The sequence below is a fragment of the Oryzias melastigma genome, linkage group LG18 (assembly GCF_002922805.2).
Source record: "Oryzias melastigma strain HK-1 linkage group LG18, ASM292280v2, whole genome shotgun sequence".
Classification (NCBI taxonomy): domain Eukaryota; kingdom Metazoa; phylum Chordata; class Actinopteri; order Beloniformes; family Adrianichthyidae; genus Oryzias; species Oryzias melastigma.
Genome location: NC_050529.1, coordinates 22,491,188 through 22,518,965, shown reverse-complemented (window position 1 = coordinate 22,518,965; position 27,778 = coordinate 22,491,188). Strand labels below are relative to the sequence as shown.

Below are 27,778 nucleotides of genomic sequence, written 5' to 3'. Positions count from 1 at the left end.
TATTCACAACAATTTGGATTAAAAGCAATATTTAGAAATGCAATTTAAAGCGTAATGCTCATTATATATGTCATCCATTGCAAGAACAATGGACAACATTTTTTTCAGAATGAGTCTTTAAGTCAAACTTCTTTTGTGGTTGGGTGTGCACACATTTAACACTTCCTGACACCCACATTTTTCATTTAAGTAATAGATTTTAATCTGCAGTTCTGCTTTTTCCTTACTTAGTTTAACAAAGACTTGAAAAAGTATATCTATAGTAAGGAACATAGAACAATATACTGTACTTACATTTTTATAAATTAATGGGGTATAAAATAAATAAAATAAAATAAAATAAATGTTAAAATATAAAGCTGAGAAAGATGATCGGGCTTAACAGTTTTTTTATTTGTACATAATGTCTGATTTGGGCAAATAACTCTAAGAAATTTGGAATTTTATGACCAGATTTAGTTTTATGAATATATTGGGCTACTTTGTAAATAAAACAAGGGGTTATATGAAATAGAATGGGGAAGATAGCTTACTTTTCCTCATGAAAAAGAAATGCATTTGAGATACTACAAGAGTTCTGTCAAAATAAGTTGTTCGAACACGTTCAGTGACACGGCAGCTCACAGTAGTGTCCAGCAGGTGGCAGTAGTCTTCATGTGAAGTCATTACTACCTGCGTGAGATCTCCGCAGAAGAAGAACTCCATCGTCAGGCGGAGGTAAATCTGCTGCGATTTTTATGGTTCGGTACGGTATGCTTTTATTTGACCAATTTAGACAAAAACTGCAGCATTTTCCGGCACTCAGTGTAATGCTGTACTGAACCAGTTGTTGCTCAAGTTTATCAAGACGTCGACTACGCAGTAAATATTGGATTAGCGGTTAGCTCCTCAGCTAATCAGCAAGACGATATTCAGAGATATTATTACCTCGTCTTTTGAGTCACAATACGGTCACAGAATAAAGTAACTAATGATGACTTATGTTGTCATAGAAATGTGGTTGAGAAACCGTGAGAATGACTGGCAAAGTGACTGTCTGGTTAGCACAACATTCGAGCAACGAAACGTGAAACTGACATCCTGCCGAATTGCATTCTGGGTTCTGGAGTTTGGTTGCCTGATACGTGCAAAAACTTGTGAAAACGACTAAGATTTCGTTTTTAGACCATAATACTCCACACCAGAAACGAAGAACTGTTACTGTCATTCAAATGATCATATATTAAAGACTCACTCCAAAGAAATGACTGTTTTAGTTAGTTTAAAGCTAACGATGGTCAAAATGTGTGCTTTATATCCACTTTACGAATGATCCGATTAATCGACTAATCTGAAAAAATAATCGCTGATTAGTCGACTATTAAAATAATCGTTTGTGGCAGTCTTGCCGCTCACAACAGTGTACTTTGTTGTTATACATCATCTTTCAGGATTTATTAGCTTATAGGAGCAATTTGGACTCCTGATTGTGTATTCATTTGTTGTCTCTTTTGTTTTTTTCTTCCTTTTCCAATCAGATTTGTCTTTTTTAAGTACAATTAGGTTAGAAATGGTTTATTTCAAGCAATCTATTGCTTGTGAAGGTGTGGTATGAAGCAAACCTTTATAATTCCAGCCCTATAATAAAGCAATGAGTGAATAATGGTTCTAATATGTTGTTCACGTGTCAAAGTTCAACCTGGAGTGTTGTGTAAGTCTTCCCAATGCCATCATGATCACAGCAGCTGCTTTCTTTCAACAGGAAGCTCCACGCTCTTTGCTCGGTTCCAGTTTCATCTTCACGGCATCATGGAGGAAGAAGAGCCCTCTGTGGATGGCGACAGGGAGAACTTTGCGGCAGATCACTACGCCGCCGAAGCCATGGCTGCAGATATGGATCCCTGGATTACTTTTGACTGCAGAAAAACTCCCAGGTCGGAGTTTGATGCCTGGCTGGAGAGTAACCGGCCCTCCCAAGTGCACAGATTTGGCGATGAGGAGAGCGGCGTCAGCCCCGTGGGGTGGATCTCTGTGTTGGGCCCTGGCCACCATCCCTGTAGCGGGGACGTTGAGGGTCTCCAGGAGAGCTGGGAGAAACTCTTGGCCAGTAGCAGACCTGTCACCTTCCAGACGGTGAAGGAGCTGGCTCTCAACCACAGAGTGCTGACTGGAAAGTGGCTGATGCACCTGGACTCTGGTTTCAAACTGGACCACGCGTGGGAGTGTGTGGCCAGAGCAACCCTGGAGGGCAAGATCTGTAGCGCCAAAGTCAGCCCCTTTGACCCGAAAAGAGACAGCCGCCACGTCATATGCGTCTACAACAAAAACTTCACGGATGAGGAGGACGTCATGAGGCTGGACTCCATCATTCGCTCCACAGGGATCAAGTGCCCGCTGTTCTACAAACCCGACGTTTACACATACCTGGGAATCTACCGAAAGAATCGCTGGGAACTTTGCCCCACCATTTACGAGAGCAAGTTCGACCTGGAGTGCGTCCCCAGGCGTTCACACATCATCAGCAAAGTCACCAACCTGGAACTGACATAAACCGTTCTGGACGGCCAGCGAGTTTGGTGGGACTGACAGAAGAGAGGCCTTTTCCTGTTTACGGCCCTGCAGCCGCATTTGCAGATGTTCTGATCTTCCTTTTAATTTTTTGTAAAGAAAAAAATCAAGCAGTATTTCATTTGCACTCATTTTTTTGTTGGAGCTGAAATGTGAAGTTTTGTTTCAGTTTAAAAGAATCTCTTTTTTGTTGCTGGAACACCTCTAGAGTTGAAGTTGACGGTTTGAGATAATCTGAGCTTCGTTCTGTCTGCTCTGAAACACAATCAGCCAAATAAAAACAAGTTTGAAGCCTCTCTTTACATTCTGTGGATTTTATTGAGAAAAGGGTTTGGGATTTGAACATACATTATTACAAACAGTAGGGGGGGGGGCTCTGCTGACCAAAAAAAACATAAAACGAATAAAAGTTAAGAGTCAGTTCTTGCTGCTTTGAAAAGTAACCATAGAAACACCAGGAGAGCAGAAGCAGGTAGACGGCCTGGTCTATACGCACAGGCTTAACCTTTAAATATTTACATGTAGACCTTCATGTGGTTCTTTACACATTCAGACAGAGACTGTCCACCTTCAAAACCAGCGGCCAAAGGGACACTTATGGAGCTAAATTGGGGCCAATATTATTTAAAACTAAAATTAATAAAAATGTTGGTGTTTGGCCAAAAAACTGTAAAATGTCTTAAGCTCTTTGCTATTCTAAAATGAACGTAATTATTTCCCGCTTCGAATGTTTTAGGTTTCAACATTTTTATGTAAAAACTTTTTTTTCAGTTTTAAATCTTTTTTTCACTTTCAACTCATTTTTACTTTTGTTTTCGAATCAAAAAATTTCAGGTTCAAAAATTTTTTAGCCCCATTGTGGAGCGTTGACCAATCAAATCGATGAGGGTGACTCCTAGAACCGGGATAACTACGCTCAGAAAATCAAATTTTAACCTGAAACCTAAAAAAGTGGAACATTTAAAGCTGAAAATAATTAAGTTTATTTTAGAATAGCAAAAAGTTACAGACATTTTTTTTTTTTGGCCAAACACCAATATTTTTTTCATTTTGTTTTATTTGGGTTTCAAATAATATTGCTCCGTAGATACTTGATTCAAAAAAGGGTATAACTACATGTTAATATACCAGGCGGTTCATTTTTGGTTAAAAACCAAACTTCCTGTAAATACGGCTGTAAAACTTGTTCAGATACAGTACAAAAACATGCCCAAGTCTTCAGATGAGCGCGTGCAGGTCGTCTTCTGCAGATGCTAAATGATTAGATATGATCTCGCTCTGTGGTGGAGACGTTTTTGTCCACAGTCAGGGTTTTCTCCCTTCAGCATCTTTTCAGTCCTGAAGGCTGAAGTAAAGGATGAGTCTGATGGGAAACGGGCGTCCTTTTAGGTGTGGTGTCCCGCCACAAACTCGGCTTGATTCTCGTTCTCGTAGATGGAGATGAGGCGGTCGTCGTCGGCGGACAGCAGCTGGTAGTCGTCGGGTTCGGCGTAGCCGCCGTGGTGGTTGTTGAGGGGGGCGGCGTCGATCATGCCCTCGTTCTGCAGCAGGTTGACGATGCTGTTGGGGTAGTTCATCCAGGTGCTTCCTGGGTTACCTGCAGGGTCAGAGGGGTTCTGGCCCGCCGTGTGATTCTGGGGGGGCGCGGCAGCATGGGGCTGCTGCCTGGAGCTTCCCATGCCTGCAGCGGCACAGTCGCTTACGTTCAAAAGGTCCTCGAAGTCATCCATGTTCAGGCTGTCCAGGGTGATGGGGAGCTGGCTGTCGGGGAAGCTAGGGAACTCTGGGAGGTCCTCCTGCTGGTTTTCAGCGAACGGCGATTCGTGGATGGGGAAGGAGCTGCTAGCCTGAGGGGGGGCACTACTAGCTTGAGTAGCTTCTGCCTCCTGATTCATGTGTGTCAAAATGTTGGGGAAGAAGTCTTGAAGGTCTCTGATGTTGACTGTGGAGTACTGGTTGCTCGCCGTGGCCGCGGCGATAGTGGTGGAGGAGGGGGGAGTGGCTGACGAGGAACTCGCCGAAAAGCCGGTCCCGGGGTTGTTTAGCTGCAAATCTTTCTTCTGAGGCTCCATAAATCTCCAGGGTTGGTTTAAAGATAAGGAGGGGACCTCCACCTTGGGCTGCACAGAGACCTGGCTCGGCTGACCGAAGAGGTAAGATGGCTGCGGTTTCGCTGCGCTGGCACCAGGGGGCGTCTCAGTCACTGAAAACAGACAATTCCAGTTATCCTGCTGCAATTCCATTCTAGCCTTAAGTACAGGCAGAAGTCCCGCCCACAAGTCAGACGGTGAATTTCTAATGAATTCATACAGCTCTGGAAAAAACTATGTCCTAAAAACGACATAATCCTAAATAAAAGACCAATAGGAACGCTTTTATGATAGATCAAAAGATGATCAGAGGGGATTTTAACTCTCTTTGCAGAATCTGAGTTAAAATTCAAGTCTGCATTGTCTCTCAATGAAGTTAACCCTTTAATACCTGAGACGTCTACACAAAATATTTAACATACAACGAAACTGCAGTAGATTCTGAATCTGCTGGAATGATCGTGTTAACGGTTGAAAAGTTAGTAAATCAAAGAACATAAACGCTGGAGCTCAGGTCTTAAAGGGTTAAGTAACAGGTATTTGGGTCTGCGACCTTTAACACTGAAGAACCAGTTTCAGACCCAGCCAGAGATGCAAAGTTACACTTTATTGTTTAGTAAAGCTTAACATTTTATTAAGGGCTCTCAAATTATTGCATTAATTACAGGTATTTTACTTTCTGGAAAATGTGATCGTAATGAGAAGTTTAACAGAAAAGCATCGTTTTAGAGGGAACGTTCACCTCTTAGCACCTCATAGGTTTTGTCCAGATGATGAAGCAAAGGCTTATTTAAAAAAAGAACAAAGTTCAAAGTCTAAATAGTTGAATTCCTCCACAGAGTTTCATTTCTTTCTTCTTTTCTGCTTCACCCCACTCTTAAAAATGATCAAATAAACCCAAAAAGGTTAAAAGAAACTATAAAACCACTCTCATGTCTTTTCTACTGTCTTGATCAATAAGGAGTTCGTGTTCAATTTTTCTTGGATTGTTCAGAATGGTTTTCCTACTGTTTTTAGATGTTGTGAATTAGGGACTCTGGATCTGTTTTTGTTTTTTTTATTTGTTCAAGATTGAAAAAAATTACCCCTCGGTGGAGTTAAAGTAATTTATAATTTTTACTTTGACACAGTGTCACAAACTTAAATGAAATACCTAAAAATGAGGTTTTTAACAGCAATTATTACGTTAAAAATTGCTATTATAATCGATTAATGAAAATTAATTAATTACAAGTCACGATTAATTAATTGCACAAAAAGTAGTCACGACAGCACAAATTGTATTTATGTTTTTGTGTCCAGTAAGACAATTTATTTAAAAAAATAAATATTTAATATGCCTGAATTAATTCAATGTTTTATTTATCAATGTATAAACAATCGTAACTTCTCTTATTTTTAAAGTTCCTTTCAAAATAAGACATCCCGTGTCAAATAAAAGTCTTCAGGCTGCAGCAGATTTATTTGAAATAAAAATGCAAGAAAGCCAAGTAAATAGGATATAAATAGGAAATGATATATAAAATATATATTAATAAATAATATAAATAGTACATAGAAAACTGGACTGTTCACTGGCGGTCCAAACAGGAAGTACCCCAAAATCCCATTGACTTCTATACAGAAATTAACAGCTATAAAAGAGTCATTTATTTATCAAAATAAAAAATCATTTTTTTGATAATCCTACATTTTTTTCCTATTTTTTGCTTTTTGTGCAAATTCTTCAGATTCTCCTGAGCCAGCAATAAAGGGATCCGGGTTGCAGACCCCTGCTTTAAACCCAATCTTTCTTTGGTTTTCAGATGATTTTCTTTAAATAACATAATTAAGAAAAACATGAAAAATAACACCAGATGTTTAAACAACATTTAACCCTACATGAAATAAAACTCACCCGCTGACACGTTCACAGAGGAAAGTTTAGGTGGGACTGTTCTCCTTGCAAAGCTAATCGGCCGCCGGTCAGCTGGGATGGAAACTGAAATTAAAAAATGGAGATTTGCTTCAGAAACACTTCTTTAACAGAACAGCAAACAGTAACGAGTGAGCGTACCACTGGACAGCATGGAGCCCAGCTTCAAGTTCTGGAACACATCTCCAGTCCGCTTTCTCTTCTCATTCAGTCGGTATTCATCTTTAGGAAGAGCATACAGAAACGATTCCACATCAGGAGTTTTGAGGATGGTTGGATGTTGAAGGAAGGAAGAGGTTTCTGCATCTTACCTGGGTCAGCTGGCAGGTACTGGAAGTCCACGGGCTCGCTCACTTCACGGTCAGACGGCCGCCGAAGCTGCATCTTCACCCTAACCGGCTCGGCGAGGTTGGTGTCACGGTAGGGCGGCGTGCGGAAGACGATCGCCACCTGTCTGTGCACGTCTGCCTGGGAGAAGGTGCCCTTCCCTTCCCAGGAGTCCTGGAAGAAACGCACCTCGATGTCCTCTGTGGGGAGACGAGAACATCCAAGAAGGTGTTATAAGTTGGTCACTGAAAGACGCTACCATCTCTGGAGTTTCGCCTGTAAAGCAGTTTCAGTTTGGCAGCAGCTGGAAAAGACGCTTGAATGCTTTCCTTGTGCTGGTACATGAACAGCTTTAGAACTGCAAAGATGTGACAGAGGAGACTGGAACCACACAAGGATCAGCTTCCAACTCCTTGATTCAGTAGTGATGGAGAGACTGAAGGATGAGGTCAGACAGGAATCTATGGGGATCATGATGTTTGCAGATGACATTGAGTAAGAGGTGGAGGAATGAAGGTGGATTATCCAATATTTGAAAGAGGTGAAGAGGCATCTGCAAGTAGGTTAGAACAGGTGGAGAGAGGTTTCAGCTGTGATGTAGGACTAAAGAGTGAAATCAAGAATGAAAGGAATTCATCAGAGGAACACGTTGAGAGGAGGAACAGTGATGATGTTGGTAAAAAGGATGCTGAGGTTGGAGCTACCAGGAAAGAGGTGAGGGGCAGACCAAAGAGGAGGTTCACAGATGAGGACATGAGAGTGGCTTAGCTTGAGAACAAAAGTGTTGAGTGTTCTCAGAATGCAGAAGGATGTACTTTCTGTTTTACAAGTGTGAATCTCCTGCACCTCTCACATTTAACCCCTTGACGCCCGTGAATGCAAATATGCATCAAACCCCTTCTGCTCCTCACTCGACTTAATCTACTCGAAACCAAAAACAGAAGATTTTTTTTTTTTTTTTTTCATAGCTGGAATAAACTCAGGCGTCAAGACACAAAGGAACACGGGATCAGAAACGTTTGACATACTTTATTTTGAAAGATTCTGTCATGACTACAGAACACGTAGCGACCCAGACGCTGGAACCCGGAAGAAAAACAGCAGAGGTCTAGTGTGGAAGGCAATAATTTTAATAATGTGGTGAGAAGGTTGGGTCCTGAACAGGACAGGAAGCAGGCTCCGAGCAGGAGGCAGAGGTTGGAGGCGTAGTAGGCGATCTTGTCCTCCAAGAGGGAGATGGCCGTCTTGGACGCAGGAACGTGAAGCAGAGGCAGAGGCTCGTGGTGTGACCGTGGAAGGAGACCCGACTGGAGATCCGGAAGTGGGGAAAAACATGCAACCACTCGAGGTAGGAGATTCCTGAGAGAGAGTGAGAGAGGTATTTAGACAGAGTCTCGGCAAAAACGTGGCAAGACTGTGGCGTAGACGAGGTGGCCGAATATGCACCATCAGGGGCAACGGACTGGCGGGGAATGAAGGTCCTGGAGCTCCTTAAGTAGGCAGGTGAGGAGACGAGATGAGTGGTTGCAGCTGGGGATGATCAGCAGCCAGGTGGAGAGGAGGGGAGAGTGGAGAGGGGGAGGAGACTGACAGAGGCACCATGACAGTTTCTCTCGTAGTATAAGCTAGCAAACATAGTTTCTAACGTCTATAAGCTCCTTACGCTCCAGAACCCAATGCTGCTGAATCACTTCTGGTTAGTAGTAATTAGGGCTGCCACGATTAGTCGACTAATCGACTATTAAAATAGTCGACGACTAATTTAACCCTTCCACTCTCCTTGGCTTGTTTACATTAAAAGTGGGGTCATCACAGTGCGCTGAACTTTTTTTATCATTGATTTTTGAGTTTCACTAATGTCCATGGCAGACATAAAATCCTGTCCACCTTTGTCCACATTTGTCATGGAAGGAATCACATCAATATGTGGTTGGAGTCATCTGGACCCCAAACAGGGCGGAAGGGTTAATAGTTGATAAGTCGTTAATTTAAATTATATGGAGCCGGAGTGTAGTAAAGTTGAACGTTATAATGACATTCTGCTAGATTTTTGGACTATTTTGGTTTTTATTAAGGATTTTCAGGCTATTTTGGAGTTTAGCTAATATTCCGGCTACATGCTAGCTCTTTTGGCTAATTTAGGATTTTTTCAGGTTTTTAGGCTATTTTGGAGTTTAGCTAATATTTCAGCTAAATGCTAGCTGTTTTGGCTAATTTAGGATTTTTTCCAATTTTTTGTGCTAATTAGTTTATCTAACATTTAACCCACATGATAGTTATTTTGGCCAATTGTGTCTGTTTTTTTTTTTTTTTTTTTACTTTTTTAGCCTATCATGGAGTTTAGCTAATATTTCAGCTATACGCTAGCTGTTCTGGCTAACTTAGGCTTTTTCAGTTTTTTAGGTTATTATGGCTTTTAACTAATATTATAGTTGGCTATCAACTTCCTCGTTTTCAGCTATCAGCACCAGCATCTTCAGCTTGCAGTTTACAGCATTCACATTAGCATCGTTGCAGATAATTCTATATATCTAGTTTTTAGTTAGTTTAAAGCTAATGATGGTTAAGATGTGTTCTTTATATCCAGTTTGCGAATGACCCGATTTGTCAACTATTTGGAATAAATAATCATCTGTGAAACCACTAGTAGCAATGTCTGGAGTAAAAGAAAAAAAAATTCTGACCTTTTTGGACTTTGTCACACAGCAGAAAGATTTCATCCCCTCCTTTGCAGCTTCCAGAGTTCCGGTTGATTCTGCAGATCTTTAACTCGGCTGTGTTTGGCGCCCCTGAAAGAAGCAAAAGTATTTAGAGACAAATTCAAATGAAGAATTAATTCTATGAAGCTGTCCATTTGAGAAGAATGTGAGTTCAAACTTCAGCAAATTAATGGAAATTGTGCAAAATCCCACCCCGATCATCTCTTGATTTATTGTCAGAGTGTTTACAAGTGGTCTCTTAATGATGATTTTGTTGTTTTTAGCTAAAATAAAAATAAAAAACAGTCTTTTTCTAGGATATAGCTTCTGCAGAGCAGCAGGAGTTCATTAGATCGATTTGTGGGAGTAAGCCTGCCCCCACTTCCCATCACCCATTTGTTTGCAATCTCTCCTGCTAGCTTACAGCCCCTCACAACCCCAATCTACTGGTGCAAAAAAAAGTGGCGAGCAATGTCGTACAGTTTTAGCCAGATTCCAGCTCAGACCAGGAAAACAAAGACGTTCATGGATCTATTTATCTGTAAGTGGATGAAGCTTCAAAACAAATAAGTTCTTTTTTAAACTGCATTTTTCCCTCTGCTCCTGATTTATAACAATTTTAATAAAATAAATACTAAAAAATGTAATTTTAAGCGTAATTTTCCTTATTAATGTCACAAGAACGTGTTTAAAACACTTTTTAAAAAAAATCAGAGTGAGTGTTTAAAAGGAGAATTATTAAGAGCTAATTCTTGTAAATCTTTTTAGGCAAACAAGATTTTTTTTCCTCCAAAGAGGAACAAAGAGTGTTGGTGGAAGCTGAGGGTTTCGAGCTGTTTATGACGCACCCAGTACAGTATAATTAGACTGTGAGACTTTACAATGTTTACCCAAGCAATCAGGCTTCATTTGAGTCTACCCTTCTGAGCCCATCCGGCCTCCCCTGATGGAGGTTTTCTAAAGTGTCTGAGCTTTCCTCAACGTCTCTCCAGGAGAAGCAGCTTTTCCAAAGTGGACAGACTGGTTTTCCACTCACTGTTGTCATAGATGGGCTGTGACACGACGGGCTCCAGAGGATACAACTCCCCTGTGGGCAGCGTGATCTTGGCCTGGAAGCAAAGCCGCACCGAATTCAGGTCAAACTCCTCCTCCCACACCTTGGACTCAGGAACTATGAGGGAAACCAGAGAGGAAAAGGGTGGAGAGAACACAGATGTGTGATTATGACCAGCATCCTGTCAGGCAGGAATATGAAACAGAAAGCACAGCCTCTTTCACTTCTACAAGGTGTGGAGATTAAAAAGAAAAGTCGTCTGGTTTCAGTGTCGGACCATAGAAATAGATGAAGACAACTCTGACACACAAATGGTGACATGCAGAGCTGTGCAGAAACCAACCACAGTGAAGACATGCAGCCCTGTGGAGATAAGAAGCCACAGCGGCCTCACGGCAGCCGTCTTCTGAGAGGAACTCATTACAAACGTAACTTTGTTCTTGAATGTAATGTAATGGCGTCTTATTTAACCAAAAACAACATTAGCACCCATTTTTCACCTTAATACCCCCTCATGTAAATGTGGAATACATTGTCACTTTAGATTATGTTCAACTTCAGCAGATATTGCAAATAAAAGCACAGTGGCCTAGTTGTAGAGTGTCCGACCTGAGACTGGGGGGTCGTGAATTCAAATCCAGACTAAGTCACACAAAAGTGGACAACAAAAAGTGCCGATACTCTCTTTTATATTTGTCGAAACATAAAATGCAGAGAATTTTGAATGTAAATATTGATCAATAACAGACATTTTTTCTATGTGTGGGCGTACAATGATCTAACTTGTTACTTTAATTATGTCTTTCTTTTCTTAAAAAAAGAAAAGTTATAGCAAAAGTTTTTGGAGTAGAGTATTTTCATGCCAATACTGAGTGCCAGCAGTACTTCTGTCATGGAGAAGTGTCAGAAGATTACTAGCCCACTTAAAGCACTGAGTAAAAGGAAATGCTATCAGAGGTCCTGCAGCGTCAGGTGTGGCACAGCGGTCTGACAGGAGCGTGTTTTGGGTTTCGGAATAAAATTATCTGAACTTTGGCTTCAAATTCAACCAATCAGCGACTCAGCTTTGGTCTATTCCATGTTGATGATGTGATCAGTGGATGGAGTTCAACACGGACGAGAATCTGATCGTTCTCCTCCTGAAATTCATGATTTTTTTTGTTTTGTTTTTATCGAGACATTAATAAAAACATCCTCTAATTTTATTCTTATTTTTATGTTTTTTTTTTCTCTGACTAATGCAGGACAAGTCATCAAACTGGGTCACAGAGAGATGGAATTACAGCTGAAAGTGCCATTATTGAGAAGCAGCTCCTGCAGAAGTTCACCGTTCTGTGAGAATCTGTGAATGATCTCATGAACCAGACATGGAGACATTATGCTATTTGAAAATAAACAAACCTGATCTCTAAACATCATCTGTGTTTTCCATGCATTGCAAATTAGATATACAGTCTATGATTCATGTACCGATCAGTTTAAAAGCTTTTAACAGTAGCTCCTCCCACATGAGCTTAGGCTACCCAATACAGCTAGCATGTAGCAGAAATATAAGCTAAACTCCAAAATAGCCTAAAAACAACAACAAAAAAACTAAATTAGCCAAAATAGCTAGCATGTAGCTGAAAAAATAGCTAAACTTCAAAATATCCTAAAAAACTGAAAAAAGCCTAAATTAGCCATTAGCCAAAGCAGCTAGCATGTAAATATTAGCTTAACACCAAACTAGCCTAAAAATGTTAAAAGAAAGGCCTAAATTAGCCAAGACAGCTAGCCTGTAACTGAAATATCAGCTAAACTCCAAAACGGCCACAAAAAAAGAAAGAAAAAAAAAGCCTTAATTGTCATGATCCAGTGCTTCAGTTCTGTCATGTTCTGTTTTCCTTGTCAGTCTCACAATCTTCAGGTCAAATCATCTACAGCTGTCTTCATTTAGTTAATTGTCCTCAGCCTATTTAAGTGTCTGGTCATCTGTTCTGTTATGTCACTGGTTTGTCTTGTCCTGGTTTTGTCATGGTTTGAGTTTTTAAGTAAATCCTTGAGTTTCTGCCACCATGTCCTGTCTCCCGGTTTGGGTCCTACACCACCATCCATGACATTAATTAGCTAAAATATCTAACATGTAGCTGAAATATTCGTTAAACTCCAAAATAGCATAAAAATATCTAAGTAAATGCCACAATACTCCAAAAAAAGCTAGCAGAATGTCAATTTTTAAAACTTTAAAACCCTAACTTTATAAGATAATTATGAATAACAAAAATGTAGGAATATTATTCCAGAATAAATCAACTTAAACCTTAAATAACTTTCAATATTTTACTCTCCATAAAAATATATTTTGTCAAAATCATACAAGTTAGAAATGAGCACAAGATAACATCGGGTCATTAATAATAACAATAAAATAAAATGATCTGGAGGGCCGGAGAGAATTACCCAGGGGCCGGATCCGGCCCCCGGGCCTTGACTTTGACACTTGTGCATTAAGACATCCACCCTTCAGTGTCAGTGAGACCTGAACCATCATCCTCCACTGGCAGGACTTACTGTTAAAGGGGTTGTTGCTGGTTTGCAGTCTGCAGGTGATGGCGTCATTGACGTCTTTCTTCTTCACACACTGTATCCCTAGATTCTGAAAACTGAAAGCAAAGACAAAAAAACAGTCACACACGCTTACATAACACCTCCTATTAACACATGATGGACTCCCCCTCGTCATGACACTCTGTTGGTTTTAAGAAGGAGGAAACGTCCCGCCTCATGTGGGTGACCAGAAAGTCAGGAAGGTGGAGGGAAACATTCTCATTGTGTGATGAATATCTACAGAACACATTTTTATGGTATCTGCTCAAAAACAAAACACTTCCTTTGAATCTGTTTGCTTTTCTACATCAAGACTGCTGTTCCGTAACTCTTTCAAAATGCAGAACAAATGACTAATTTAGCCAGCCATTACTCACTATGTATCTCAGTCACTAGAGAACAGCACATGCTGTTTGTTTGGATTTCATCACTTTTTACCATAAAGGCAGTAAAAAAAAACATGGCTTCCTCTAAATAGAATTATTCTTTATGATGTCAGCTGAAAGCTTTTTTTAAATCTACAGTTGAACATGCCCTGCTGCTTTCTGTGAGGTCACTCCTGCAAAGACCTTCCAGCACGCTCTAAAGAGCGACCTGTTAATGATTGATCTCAGCAAACATGTCAGTCTCAGAGAGAACGCTGAACAAACATAGTAAAGATTAACGGAGGGAAACAAGAAAAGACTGCAGCGGGGTTGGAAATGAAAGAAAACAGTTTCCACTTCACTTCTAGATGATAGTCAAAATAGTCAAAGACATTTGGTTAGCTTTATAGACCTATACGCCTACTTTTAAAACACTGCAAGTTAGAATTTAACAGAACATGAGTGGTAACATGATTTTATTTGTGCATGTGGGAGGAAAATTCAGTGGCACGACAGGCAAAACGCAGTAAAATTGTTGGTATTACTATGATATTTGACTGTAGTAATGTGTGGCATGCATCTTTAAAAAGAGCTGGCTGCAGACATGAGTGAATGGAACCAGAGGTTACTCAAACTGCTCAAAAATAATCTTTTTTTTCTTTTTTTTTAAATCTAAATGTATTAATTTTTTGACACATTAACAAAACAAAAACAAAAAAGAAAAGAAACTCATACTGGTTGGCCCATGTATATAAGGATGAAATTCCTGAGCAAAGAGTTGTATTCAAACAGTACATCAAAAATAAGAAATTAAAAGAATCAGTTTTATGAAAGATATACGTTTGGAACTAAAACACAAATGCTCTTGTAATTAAAAAAATCTTTATTTTAAGTGGTGACCCAAACAGTTACAGTTTTTCACATTTTAGGCTTAAGTAAAAGTTTTTTTGTGAGTTTTTTAACAATTCGTAAAGCTGTTGGGTCACAGTTAGAATAAGTTGTATAATTTGGGCTTCAGACCAATGACATCAGCCACCATCTTGTCTGCAGTCTCTAGAAAAATTTGATTATTTCATTTTTGTTTTATCCCATTTTTACATCCATCCATCCATCCATCCATTTTCTTGACCGCTTCTTCCCTTTCGGGGTCGCGGGGGTGCCGGAGCCTATCCCGACTTCTGAAGGGCGAAGGCGGGGTACACCCTGGACAGGTCTCCAGTCTGTCGCAGGGCCTGGGCAGTCATCAAATGGTGCCATATCATGTTTTGGCCAGTATGGGGATTGAACCCACGACCTTGGCGTTATTAGCACCACGCTCTGACCAGCTGAGCTAACTGGCCGTTCCCATTTTTACATGCTTATTTTTTTTTCTATTCATAGTTTTTTCTCACATTTTTTAAACTGTCAATTAAAAAATGTTTGATATAGCTTCTTTTTGATTTTATGATTCTTTTTTATTGTCATTCTGCATTTTTGCGGAGTGCTGAATACTTTTTTTATTGAATGACCATAAACACTTAAGTAATTAAGGTTATTTTTAAACAAGTCTATAAAATAATTGATTGACTGACTAATCAGGGTGACTAGGTACATTTTTTATTTTAAAATCTTGCTTACAATACTGCTGAAGCTAACATAACATCAACTAATCACAGTCGTCGATTGCTATTGTGCTCAAAACATTAAATAATTAATCGTCTTTTGGATCTATGTTCAATTGTTCCCCATGATTTTTTAAATTATGATTATAGCGTTTTTAGTCAAACTTTTTTTTAAAACTGTATCGGTTCCTTTGACATAGTTTCTGCAGAGCAGCAGAAATTCACCTCTGACTTGTGAGAAGGACTGTTGACATGCAGTAAACCTGCCCCCACTTCCCATCACCCATCTTATTACACCCTCACCCACTAGCTCACATCTCCTTACAACCCCAACCTAACATTAGCGGTGGAACAAACGTAGTACTCAATATAGCTATCAAGCTGCACAGTTAGGATTCAGATTCGAGCTCAGACGAGGAAAACAAAGACGTTCATGGATCCGTGAATGGATGAATCAGAATGGAGCGGGATGTTTTTAACATTACAAATACTAACTTTTTCCAACAGCATTTTTTCATCTGTTCTAGATTCACCGCTATTTAAATAAAGAAATACTCAGAAATTGAATTTTAAGCTTAATTTTCTTCATATATGTCCTCCATTATTGGAAAAAGGCCATAAGAAAAAGTTAAAAACACTTTTTTTTTACATGATTACGCTTAATAGCTGTGAAGTGAACTGTAATATCAGCTGAACCATCAGAACTTTTTAAAACTGGACGAGAATAAAAGCCTGATCCAACAGGTTGGTAGCAAAATCACCTGTAAAATGATCCTATCAGAGAGTGCCGCCTGATCCGTGTGTTTCTGCAGAGTCAGAGGACCAGCTGCTCTCACTGCAGCACTAAATATAGGCACTGAATCTATATTTGCTGTGCTACTGTAGCTTACTGAGAAGACAGGAAGTTTCAAAGGAAGCTGCTTGATTTTCAAAATTAAGTCAGGGCACCTTTGTAGCCTACTTTTAAGACTTAGCGTGACACTGTACGGGCACTGAAGCTGACCACAAAACAACCAGAGAAGCAAACACAAAAAAAAAGAAATCAGCCAGAAATATGCAAAAGGAAACTCAAAATGTTGCGGTTTACGTAGAGCTCATGCTAAGCTACATTTCTGCAGAGCATGTCTAACTCTAAAGCCTATGCAGAGCCAACATCATCTCTTTGAGCTGCCTCATCAAACCTGTTTAACCACCGCTGACATCTCAGCGTCTGGTTCCCAGGAAGATCTAGATCAAGATCTAAATCAGGTATATACAGTAGATTTATGTATGCACTCACTTTATTAGATACACCAGTTTCTTAACCTGCTTTATCCCTTTCAAGGTCACAGGTGGCCAGAGACTGTCCTGGCTACTGTCAGGTGACGGCAGGCTAACCACCAACTGCTCCTTAATGCAAACTGCTACTCAACCAATCACGTGGCAGCAACTCAATGCGTTTAGGCGCGTAGACATGGTTAAGACGATCTACTGAAGATCAAACTGAGCTTCAGAAAGAGGAAGAAAGGTGATTGAAGTGACTTTGATTGTTGGTGCCAGACGGTATTTCAGAACCTGATGATCTACTGGGATTTTCACCTACAACCATCTCTAGGGTTTACAGAGAATGGTCAGAAAAAGAGAAAATATCCAGAGAGCAGCAGTTCTGTTGATGTTGGAGGATGACCAGACTGGTTCCAGCTGATAGAAAGACAACAATAACTCCAATAACCACTGATTACAACCGAGATCTGTAGAAGAACATCTCTGAACGCAACCTTGATGCCGATGGACTACAGCAGCAGAAGAACACACTGCAAAGAACAGGAAACTGAGGCTACAATTCACAAATCACCAAAACTGGACAATAGAAGATGGAAAAACATTGTCTGGTGTGATGAGTCTCTATTTCTGTTGCCATATTCAGATGTAGGGTCAGAATTGGGCATGAAAGCATGGATCATCCTGCCTTGTATCAGTGGTTCAGGCTGGTGGTGGTGGTGTCATGGTGTGGGGGATATTTTCTTTGGACCCTTTAGTACCAACTGATCATGATTCCAGCCCCACAGTCCACCTGAGTATTGTTCTGACCATGTCCATCCCTTCATGACCACAGAGTTCCATCTTCTGATGCTATTTCCAGCAGGAAGTCATAAAGCTGGAATCATCTCAGACTGGTTTCTAGAACTTGGAGACTTAAATGACCTCCACAGTCACTGGAACCAGAAACAACTGTGTGATGCTGTCAAGTCAACATGGACCAAACTCTCAGAGGAATGTTTCCTTGTTGAATCTTAACCACCAAGGATTAACACAATTCTGATGGAAAAGGGGTCTAACCTGGGACTACCAAGGCGGACTCACTGTGACACAATATGGTTTCTATAGTCTTCAACATTTTGTCTTCCTCTTAACCTACGAGCACTGAAGTCAATCTACTTTTGAAAAAACTTTTTTTTTTTTTTTTAACCGAATGGCATCTGAAGAAAAATATTTGATTCAAAAGATCAGCTCTGCAGTTTAATGTCACAATCATTATGATTCATGGAGCGCTCATCACGGCGCATTAATGAACGATAACGTGCCGGCTCTGCTGTTCTCTGCCAGAAAGTTGTGCGGTCACGCCCTGATTTGGCAGACGGAGAGCTACCAGACAGTCGCGGAGGGAAGCAGAGCTCTTATGGAAACTTTCTAACTGACAGACTGAGGATCACTGCCAAAAAACAAACCATGTGAACACCGTCTGTGAGCAAACTCAACTCAATCTAAAACCAGTGGCTTAAACTGAATACATGTACACCTTTCAGTAATAAAATGAAGAGTTCTTACAATAAAACCAAAATAAAAGCAGATATTTTCCTAAAAAACAAAATAAATCACTTCAAAGGTAAATTAATGAATGGATCTGATGAATGGGGCTGCACTGTGGTGCAGTGGTTACCCCTCTCTCCTTACAGGGAGAAGGTTCAAATCCCAACTGTCTGCATGTGTGGCTTTTCCTGGAACACGCCAGTTTTCTCCCACAGTCTAAAAAAATGTTTCACGGGTTAATCAGTGTCTCTAAATTGTTCCTTAGATGTAAGTGTGTGCGATAGTCTGTGTGTACCCCACCTTCACCAGCAGTAGCCTGGATAGGCTCCAGCAACTCAGTGAACCTGACCCGCGAACAAGCGAGTTTGGAAAATGGATGGAAGGATTTGATGAATCAATTTTGTTTAATTTATTGGTTAAATCAATCTTTTTTAAACTGCACCTTAGCAAAATGTGGCTATTGCTACAAGCATACTTAGTCTCTTCTAAAAGTGAGGCGGTATACTCAAAGTTCACTTTTTATAAAATATCTTAATTTAGCAAAGTTAAAAATGTACCAATTAGTCTGAAGAAGTTTTCAGTACTTCCTATAGCAGGGGTCTGCAACCTTCAACATTTAAAGAGCCAATCAGGTCCATTTCTCACCAACTCAGCGAGAGCCACAAAGTCTTACAAAAATAAGACACTCCTTTATTTTTATGGTATTTTTACTATTTTGATAAATATCAATAAATTGCTGTGTTTTTGTGCATGAATAAAATGTAAATTTATGAGAAAAATATATATTTTTTCTAGATATGGAATACGTTACAACGTTTGACATGACTTCCTTTCAAAATAAAAGACGTAGGCTCATCTCAATGCAGCAAATGTTGTATTAGGTTGTTTAATGTCAGCAGTAATTAAATAAAGACTATATACGGTATAATTTTGACAAATTTGTATATTTATGGAGAGTAAAATATTGAAAGTTATTTAAGGTTCAAGTTGATTTATTCTGGAATAATATTCCTGCCTTTTTATTATTCATAATTATGTTAAAAAGTTACGTTTTTAAAGTTTTAAAAATGGTCATTCTGTTAGCTTTTTGGACTTTTTTGGCATTTACTAAGATTTTTTTAGACTATTTTGGAGTTTAGCTAATATTTCAGCTACATGGTAGCTGTATTGGCCAATTTATGCTTTTTTTTTAAAAAATGTTGTCATGACTACAGAACACGTAGCGACCCAGACGCTGGAACCCGGAAGAAACACAGCAGAGGTCTAGCGTGGAAGGCAATAATTTTAATAATGTGGTGAGAAGGTTGGGTCCTGAACAGGACAGGAAGCAGGCTCCGAGCAGGAGGCAGAGGTTGGAGGCGTAGTAGGCGATCTTGTCCTCCAAGAGGGAGATGGCCGTCTTGGACGCAGGAACGTGAAGCAGAGGCAGAGGCTCGTGGTGTGACCGTGGAAGGAGACCCGACTGGAGATCCGGAAGTGGGGAAAAACATGCAACCACTCGAGGTAGGAGATTCCTGAGAGAGAGTGAGAGAGGTATTTAGACAGAGTCTCGGCAAAAACGTGGCAAGACTGTGGCGTAGACGAGGTGGCCGAATATGCACCATCAGGGGCAACGGACTGGCGGGGAATGAAGGTCCTGGAGCTCCTTAAGTAGGCAGGTGAGGAGACGAGATGAGTGGTTGCAGCTGGGGATGATCAGCAGCCAGGTGGAGAGGAGGGGAGAGTGGAGAGGGGGAGGAGACTGACAGAGGCACCATGACAAATGTAGGCTTATTTTGAAGTTTAGCTATTTTTTCAGCTACATGCTAGCTTTTTTTGCTAACCCAAGTTCTTTGTTTTTTTTTTTTTTTAGTTTTTAGGCTAATTTGGCATTTAGCTAATATTTTAGCTGGCTACCAGCTTCAGTGTTTTGAGTTATTAACTTTAACGTTTTCATCTATCAATTTCAGCATCTTCAGCAGCCAGATTTATTTTTAGTGTTCAATAAATGTTTATCCTGTTGGACCTAAGGTGTGTTTTGGATTTTGGCCCCCTGTGTGATTGAGTTTGACACCCCTGATCAATAATATACTTGCTGTACTTATACTCAAAATTACTGAATAAAACAAACTTCAAGTAAACTACTTTTTGTTACAGAAGTGCTCTGATGGTGTTTCTACTTCAGAATGTATTTATATTAAGTCAGGTGTTTTCTTCTGGAGTAACCAGCGCTCACTCACCTGTGTATTCTCCTCTCCTGCAGGTCTGCCTCGTAGTAGCCATGTTTGCAGTCCTTTCCAACCAGCTCATGGGGGTGAGGCTTGTGTGGTGTGTTTTTGGTCACCAGGGAGATGCGGACTCTCAGGGGGCCGTTGTAATTATGCACCTGACAAAAGAACACACAACTGTACTGGGATTCTCACAGAGCAGACGTGCTGATGGATAACATACACCAACACCAAGGTAAATTATTCAATCTATAGGCTTATCATGAAACAACATCAACCATCCAATCAAGTGTTTAGTCCAGGGGTGGACAAACTATGACCCGGGAGTTGAACTATTTAACTTGGCCCCCAAACCTGGATAAGTTGTATTGAGAACCTTCATAAATGTTTTATTTTCCCTGTAATTCTGGTGTCTCTGAAAGCTATTTTGGATTCATGTGGTATTGGAAGATTTGCCTTCTTTATGACGTTCATGTGTGTTTTTGGAGTCATTTTTCCCATCATCCCTCCAGCACATGAACACACAATCTCTTTGAATTTGCATATTTCCCTAAGGGACATTAAACAATTGGTGCAACTGCCACAAAAATGAAAACAAAAGTCAGAATTTTCAAATTAAAACTCCAAAATGTTCCGCTTTAAAATATTCTTTTTTCATCCAGATTTCATGTTATTTCTGTGTCTTAGGAGGTGGATTACCAAAAACACACCACATATCTTGTCTGGCTCTTTAGCAAAATTTAAACCCTTTGTGGCCCATGAGCCAAAAAGATTTCCCGCCACTGGTTTAGTCTGCTTTAGTTTAATCTTTAGGATTTACCTACTAGAAAGTGTTTTTTAGAGCACCTAATAAAAACCATTAAAGTCATCTTTTCATTTATTGTAAAAGTGTTCCCACCCAGTGGTCTTTTAATTATAATTATGCCGTTTTAAGCCAAAATAAAAAATTTATGTTGTTTTCTAGGTCATAGTTTCTGCAGAGCTCAATAAAAATTCACCTCTGAGTTGTGGGCGGGTCCATTAGCGCAGAGCAACACCGCCCCCTTTACCCTCTCAGTTACTAAGAGCATATTTTTGACATCACAACAAGCTGCATTTTTTTGTCTGCTCCAGATTGATTTAAATAAAGGAGTACTCAGAAATGCCATTTTAAGCTGAATTTTCTTCATCTATGTTCTCCACCATCAGAAAAATGCCATTAGAACATGTTAAAAACACCATTTACATGAACATTTAAAGATGTCCTGCATTAACACAGAAAACAGCAGTTCCTGGTAGCACCATTCCTCAGATAGAACTGCATCAAAAAATAAAAAAGAGAGAAAATAAATGGATGTGGTCAGTTTGACCTGCTGCAGTTTGAAGTGCAAATTCAACATGAGATAAAGGGACATTTCATGATTTTGATTCATAAAAAATGATTGGTGTGATTATGTTTCTGTGGAGGAAAATTGCTCTTGAAGGCATTCACGATTTTAATATTGAAAATTCTCTTATAGTTTAGTCTTCAAACATTAAATATTGAACATAAATTCCCCTCTCACCCTCTACGGGTGGTTTCTCCTCTTAGCTCGGGTTCTCTACTAGGTGGGATCTTGAGGGTCCTGCAGTATCTTAGCTGTTCCTGCACTTTTCTGGACTGAGATGTCTGAGGTCTTTCCAGGATCTGCTGTAGACACTCCTCCAGTTTGGAGGTTACAGCCCCGAGTGCTCCATTTACCACAGACACCACTGTCACTTTCACCTTCCAAGCTTTCTCTGTGTGGATTTTGAATCAGATCAGTGAATCTGGAGTTCATCCTGATCACTGGTTTATTCATCCTCTCTGCAGATGATCAGGAAATCTTATTGGGAAACTGCCTTACAGACTGTGATGCATTTGGACCCAAACACTAAAATCTGGTGTTTTTGGTCTGCAGACCTTCTCTGTGTGACCTCTGGGCAGTTCAGGCGTGTCCACACTTGTTCTATGGAACACACTCCCTCCTGTCAATCCCTGGTGTGCATCTGTGAGGCTTCTCTGTGCATTTTGTTGGTGTGGTCTCAAGTTCCTAATGGCAGCAATCAACATTTCAGTTTTTGTCTTCCTAAAACATTTTTTTGTGTTTTTAAGTATTTATGGTAAAATAAAACCAATAGAACTTTATGGAGGAGTATCATTAAAACAAAAAAAATACATTATTATTGACTGCTTTGCCTCACTGGATGACTGATTCCAAATACACCTGTGGAACAAAACCTTTGAGAGTTATGGGCAAAAGATGGATCTCCAGTCAGTGGAGGCAGGTGAGGCACTGCAACACCTGTGGTCCTCCTCACCTGCCATCATGACATGCAGACTTACTGTAGGTTGTATTTATCCACTAATCTGTGCTGTAAGTGCAATTTCTGTATGATTTAAGTCACTTTAATCATGTGTGTCCTCATAATTTTCTGTATTTTACATATTTTCTGTTATATTACAGCACAACCTGTGAGGTGAGGCAGCATCGAGCTCTGCCTTAAAGCAGATTGCTCGATCCCATACCAACTAGGTTGACTGTGTGCTTTTAACTCACTCAGCGTATGCTAAGAATGTGATGTTTTACTACATTATTTGTCAGAAATTGAAGTTTTATTTGGTTTATTATGACCTTCTGACCCAGCAGAGGGGTTCTCTTCAAGAAAAAGTTCATAAATCCTCAAACTGTTAAAAGCTGCAGGTGAAATACTTTAAAAAAATGTAACACCAGCTAACACTCAAAAGTGATCAAGTATTTTACCTGTTTATACTATATTTACTTAAAAAATAGTAAAAGATTAAAAGGTAAAATTGGCTGAAATTTTCACTGATGTGTCAGGAATTAAAATCATGAAAAGGTCAGCTCCAGCTCTCATTAAAAAATGGATTTAGAGACCCATTCTAATAAAAAAAATGTTTTTGTGTTTGTTTTTAATATGTTCTTGTAGTATTTTTCTCATCTTGGAGGACATTTATACAGAAAATTAAGCTGAAAATTGAGTATTTCTTTATTCAAATTGCTGTGAATCGGGAGCAGATAAAAAAAATGACTATTAATAAATCAAAAGATGATTGGGCGGCACTTAAAAAATCAGATGATTGAAGTCAATCAATCTTCACTTAGAAAATTCTCTATTGATCAATTAAATCCTTGAACCAGAAAGCAAACTACAGATGTACTTCAGACAACATGGATGTTTTGTCCAGATTTCTTACATTTTGGGATTATTATCTGTTCCCTCAATTAAACAAACTGTTGTGTGTTCTAACTGATACTTGGGTCAAATCTGATTTTTAGTTAGATGCACCTGTACGGATGCTGCAGGTTTGTGGGTTGTTCGGGCCTACGGAGGGTCATAGAGAGGAGTGGTCACATCTTAAGGGAGCGCAGGTGTGTCTTGCAGTTCCTTTGAGGCTCCAACTCCATAAAGAGGAACGTACCATTGTCGTGCATGCGGTAAGTGCACGGTGAAGCATGTGCAAGGATAATGTAAGTAGTAGGATGTCCACACGAACTGCACTCGGATTGTCTAATTTCCTCATTTCTAACAGTCAGGCTGCACGCAAGGAGCAGTTCAGTGATCTAGTAAACAGCACTGACGGCTTCTTGTGCAGTCCACAGGATTTTGGGGGATAAAACATTGTAAAACTCTGTACGACGTGGCTGCGTCTCTCCTACTTACCCTTAAGTGTTAAGTGTTCTCTACAAACGTGACGCCTGCAGCATACCCATAGGAAAAATGTGAAGGAACAATGTCGCTCTATTTGTCAATTTTTTTGCCCACAGACATCGAGTATCTACTGTAAAGTGCACATCTTAATCATCACTAGCTTTCAACTAACTAAAAACTAGATATATAGCATTACCTGAGATAATACTAGTGTGAATGCTGTAAGCTGAATTTAGCCGCTCAAGATGCTGAAATTGATAGCTGAAAACGCTGAAGCTGATAGCCAGATAAAATATTAGCTAAATGCCAAATTAGCCTAAAAAAATCCAAAAATCCTAAATTAGCCAAAACAGATAGCATGCAGTTGAAATGTTAGCTAATCTCCAAATTAGCCTAAAAAAACCTTCATAAATACCAAAATAGTCCAAAAATCTAGCAGAATGTCATTATAACTTTCAACTTTACTACACTCTGACTCCATATAATATAAAGTAACGACGAATCGACTATTAAATTAGTTGTCAACTATTTTAACTGTCGATTAGTCTATGAATCGTAGCAGCCCTACTAATCACAAAGTTCTAGAACTGAATAAACTTTGACCTCAGAGTCTGAACAGAATTAAAGAAAATGTTTTTTCATTTTGGTGGATCGTCATCCTGACACTCTTGGAAAATAATATTTTCACTTTTATAAGGTTTTTGTGGTGAAATTGAAAAAGTATTTATAAGAATAAGTTGATAATCAAAAGGTTAAGACATGATAGATTTTGAGCTTAACATTTCCTTTTTTTGACTTGTTATTGAGAATCACTTTCTTCCCAAATCAATTCTTCATTTTTGTTTAACTTCACCCCAGAGTTCAAACTGACATTCCTAAACAGCACTACAAAGTACCACTGTCCAAAATGACTCAGCTCTGACCGCCAACGCCAGGTCAAATCAAAGTACAAGCTGTACGAGGAGGTTCAGCAGAGCGGCTCTCAATCCCCCAGCATGCCATGCAGTCATATGCAGGTCAAGGTGAAAAAACAACACGAACCTTGATGGCTGGATACGTCTTGGTGGTGTCGTTGCTTTTCTCTCCAGGAATGCTTCCAGCTGACCGCCCCTCACACTTGTACCGAAACCTCATCCCCCTTTGCTTCGGCTGCTCGATGATCTCTATGTAGGGGTTTGTTGGCATGACTGACGGGAAAACAGAGGACTCTGAGACCTTCACTTCAGTCAGTGTGTCAAGGGGAGGGGGTCAGTAGGGCACATGAAATGTTTACTCAAGGAAAGTCTATCTACCTGGGTTGATAGGGTGACGATCCCATCTGAACACACCTATCGAGAGAGAAACAAGAAAGGTCATTCAGCTCCATGTTACTCCACCAGCCGTGGTACTGCAGATGACACAGACTCTGGAGCATATTTGTGGCCTTCTAAGAATTTGTCATTTGCGGTATCACAGAGAGGTGGAAATCTACTGGACTGTATGGTCCAAGAGAGGTCGCTCAGGCGCCGGCCTGGCCTTCACTGCTAAACTTCCATTTATAATCCTTTAGAGGGAAAAACTGAAGAGTAAAAAAATAAGGCAAAACGTGACAGGCAAAGTGCAATCGTTGTGTCGGATTACCCGGTTTATGAGTAAAAAAGCTAGTACAACATTTTCACTGTGTGTTTGGAAGTAAAAAACGTCAGATACAAAGCTGGTCAGGAGATCAAAGCTCCGCCCTTCGCCAGAAAACAATGCTGTTTAACATGTTTGTGTTTTAAATCTTATTTTGGATTTTTGTTTGGTTTCATAACAACTATTTTTTTAGATATAACCAGAATTTCACATTAGAGGCAAAGGCTCTGTGAGAGACATGTGCATAACATAGTTTTTACAGTGGTGGAGCTGAACATTTTGTAAATAAAAGGGTCAAAAATATGTTTTATTGTTGTTATTAATACAATATTGAAACAGTACTTATTTTAGCTGTGGTGCTATTACTAACGTAAAGCAGTAGCAAAGAAAATATGTGTAAAAAGTCTTGAAGTTCCAGAAAAGGAGGTTTAGAATTTTATTTAAAAATAGATACAGTATATACCTGCAATAATGCTTGTGTGAATTCTGTAAGCTGAATATGGCAGCTGAAGATGCTGAAATTAATAGCTGAAAACCCTAAAGCTGATAGCAATAATAGCTGGAAAAAAAGGCCTAAATTACGAAAACACCTAGCTTATAGCTGAGATATTAGCCGAACTCCAGAGTAGCCTTGAAAAACTGTTAAAATGTCTAATCTATGCAAAACAGATAACATAAAGCTGAAATAGTAACTAAACTGCAAATTAGACTAAAGACGGAAAAAAGCCTAAATCAGCCAAAATAGCTAGCATCTAGCTGAAATATTAGCTAAACTCCCAAATAGCCTAAAAAACCTAAATTACCCAAAACACCAAGTATTTAGCTGAAATATTAGCTAAGGTATAAAATAGCCTTAAAAACCATGTTAAAATGTCCAATTTATCTAAAATAGCTAGCATTAAGCTACAATAGTAGCTAAACTCCAAATTAGCCTAAAGACGGAAAAAGCCTAAATTAGCCAAAATAGCTAGCATGTAGCTGAAATATTAGCAAAACTCCAAAACAGCCGAAACAACAGCAACAAAAAATCCTAAATTATCCAACACACCTAGCACGTAGCTGAAAGTCTGATTGAGTTCCTTTGTTTTAAAGAGCTGAATGCTTTTAGCTGAAAAGGGGGGCTTTTGAAGATTCTGTAAGTCATTTTCAACTGAATTTTAAAAAAGCGTCAATTGGTTAAATAGTTTAAAAAGTTGATGAGTTATGAATTTGAAACGTTTGAGACCCCTTCTTCTAAAAGAGCTGAATATTTTGATAATTGAATGAGCGGAATAGGTGACGGGGATGAAGAGCTATGGTCAGACAAAAATCAAAAGGAAAAAAACTATAACACTATAGTGTGAATGCTCACACACACACATATATATATATATTGCCTAAAAGTTTCTAGAATATTTTAGTCTTACTCAATATTTATAGTAATTATGGCTCAAATATTGGGGGACAACTGCCCCTCTTGCCCCCCGTAACTCCGCCCCTGATGAATACAAAACGTTACCACTTTGGCGCTGAGTTTCTTAAAATATTGTGTTATTATTACACTGTTAAGGCTTCACGGCAGTGTTTTCAAACATAAAAAGTTAAATAACAAGACGTTGAACATTATACAACGATTTCCTGAAATGTTATCTTTTGTCATTTGGCCTTTGAAGTGGGTGGAAATGCGTAAAGTTGAGAGAAAAACTAGAGGAAGTCTGGAATGGAAAGGGGGCCCCCGTCATGTTGATTGTTAATTTCACTTTCTCTATTAATCCTCTTCGATGTCCCCCCCCAAAAACGAGAATACCAAAGCTGTTTGGGTCAAACTCCGCGTTAGACGTGAGCGCGTCGAGCAGGAACCAGACTCCTCCTGACGCGGGGCTTTCCCTCTGCGCAAAACAACTTCCAGAGCGCGTTCAGCTCCAGAGTCCACAGCAGGCCGAGCGCGCAGAACCAGCGCCACTCACCGTCCATGGCTGCGTCCGGGTCGCGCCTCTCCTCAGCCGCTCCTCCGCGGGCGAACTCGTGGCTTTTCTCGTTAAAAAAATACGCAGCGGGACCGTCGATGTTGGAACTCCGATGACTTCTTGACAGAGCCGCTCCGCCGCCTCCTTCGCTGCGCCGGCTCCACCTACATCTGCGGCCCGCCGCTGACTGTGAAGCGCCGGAGAGCGAGACGCGCAGATTTTCCGGTTGGACCCGCCGTGAAGGCGATCAGAGAACAATGAGACTCAAGTCACTTTTTACGCAATATCTCTGGCCTGCTGCAAGCACGGCACACACAGATATGGTATCTTTGTTTTCCAGGAATTTTAACTTACATTTTTACACT

At 39.9% G+C, this 27,778-nt stretch overlaps 2 protein-coding genes, 2 long non-coding RNA genes and 1 other non-coding gene across 6 annotated transcripts; 2 read left to right on the top strand and 3 right to left on the bottom strand.

Moving 5' to 3' along the window:
* Positions 1–584: 584 nt before the first annotated feature.
* lg18h11orf68 (linkage group 18 C11orf68 homolog) lies at positions 585–2,849 on the top strand. 2 transcript variants are annotated; one of them, XM_024287841.2, is made up of 2 exons: positions 585–717; positions 1,742–2,849. In XM_024287841.2, exon 2 carries the CDS (start codon positions 1,789–1,791, stop codon positions 2,527–2,529), a length of 741 nt encoding a protein of 246 aa, XP_024143609.1. In that variant the 5' UTR covers positions 585–717; positions 1,742–1,788; the 3' UTR covers positions 2,530–2,849. The 2 variants fall into 2 exon arrangements, with proteins under 2 accessions (XP_024143609.1, XP_024143610.1); XM_024287842.1 differs by having other exon boundaries at positions 647–745.
* On the bottom strand, positions 2,846–27,630 carry rela (v-rel avian reticuloendotheliosis viral oncogene homolog A). Its single transcript, XM_024287839.2, has 11 exons — positions 27,414–27,630; positions 25,146–25,181; positions 24,895–25,040; positions 20,194–20,339; positions 13,183–13,274; positions 10,615–10,749; positions 9,564–9,668; positions 6,864–7,079; positions 6,694–6,774; positions 6,535–6,618; positions 2,846–4,750 (listed from the first exon to the last, which is right to left on the bottom strand). The coding sequence occupies exons 1-11, from the start codon at positions 27,418–27,420 to the stop codon at positions 3,933–3,935; spliced, it is 1,866 nt and encodes a 621-aa protein (XP_024143607.1). The 5' UTR covers positions 27,421–27,630; the 3' UTR covers positions 2,846–3,932.
* LOC118600023 lies at positions 7,994–8,615 on the bottom strand. Its single transcript, XR_004949589.1, has 2 exons — positions 8,326–8,615; positions 7,994–8,238 (listed from the first exon to the last, which is right to left on the bottom strand). It is a non-coding gene; the product is annotated as an uncharacterized LOC118600023 (long non-coding RNA).
* LOC118600024 lies at positions 9,662–12,045 on the top strand. The gene is made up of 2 exons (XR_004949590.1): positions 9,662–10,714; positions 11,877–12,045. It is a non-coding gene; the product is annotated as an uncharacterized LOC118600024 (long non-coding RNA).
* trnai-aau lies at positions 14,850–14,923 on the bottom strand. The gene has a single exon. It is a non-coding gene; the product is annotated as a tRNA-Ile (tRNA).
* Positions 27,631–27,778: the final 148 nt, after the last annotated feature.

What these genes read in the sequence shown, in the direction of transcription:
- lg18h11orf68 (XM_024287841.2), top strand. Translation starts at nt 1,789, where the DNA reads ATGGAGGAAGAAGAGCCCTCTGTGGATGGCGACAGGGAGAACTTTGCG.
- rela (XM_024287839.2), bottom strand. An exon ending in CAGCAACAACCCCTTTAACA is followed by an intron (nt 10,750 to 13,182) that starts GTAAGTCCTGCC and finishes TTTCCCTCATAG; the next exon opens with TTCCTGAGTCCAAGGTGTGG. An exon ending in GTACCTGCCAGCTGACCCAG is followed by an intron (nt 6,775 to 6,863) that starts GTAAGATGCAGA and finishes CTCTTCCTAAAG; the next exon opens with ATGAATACCGACTGAATGAG.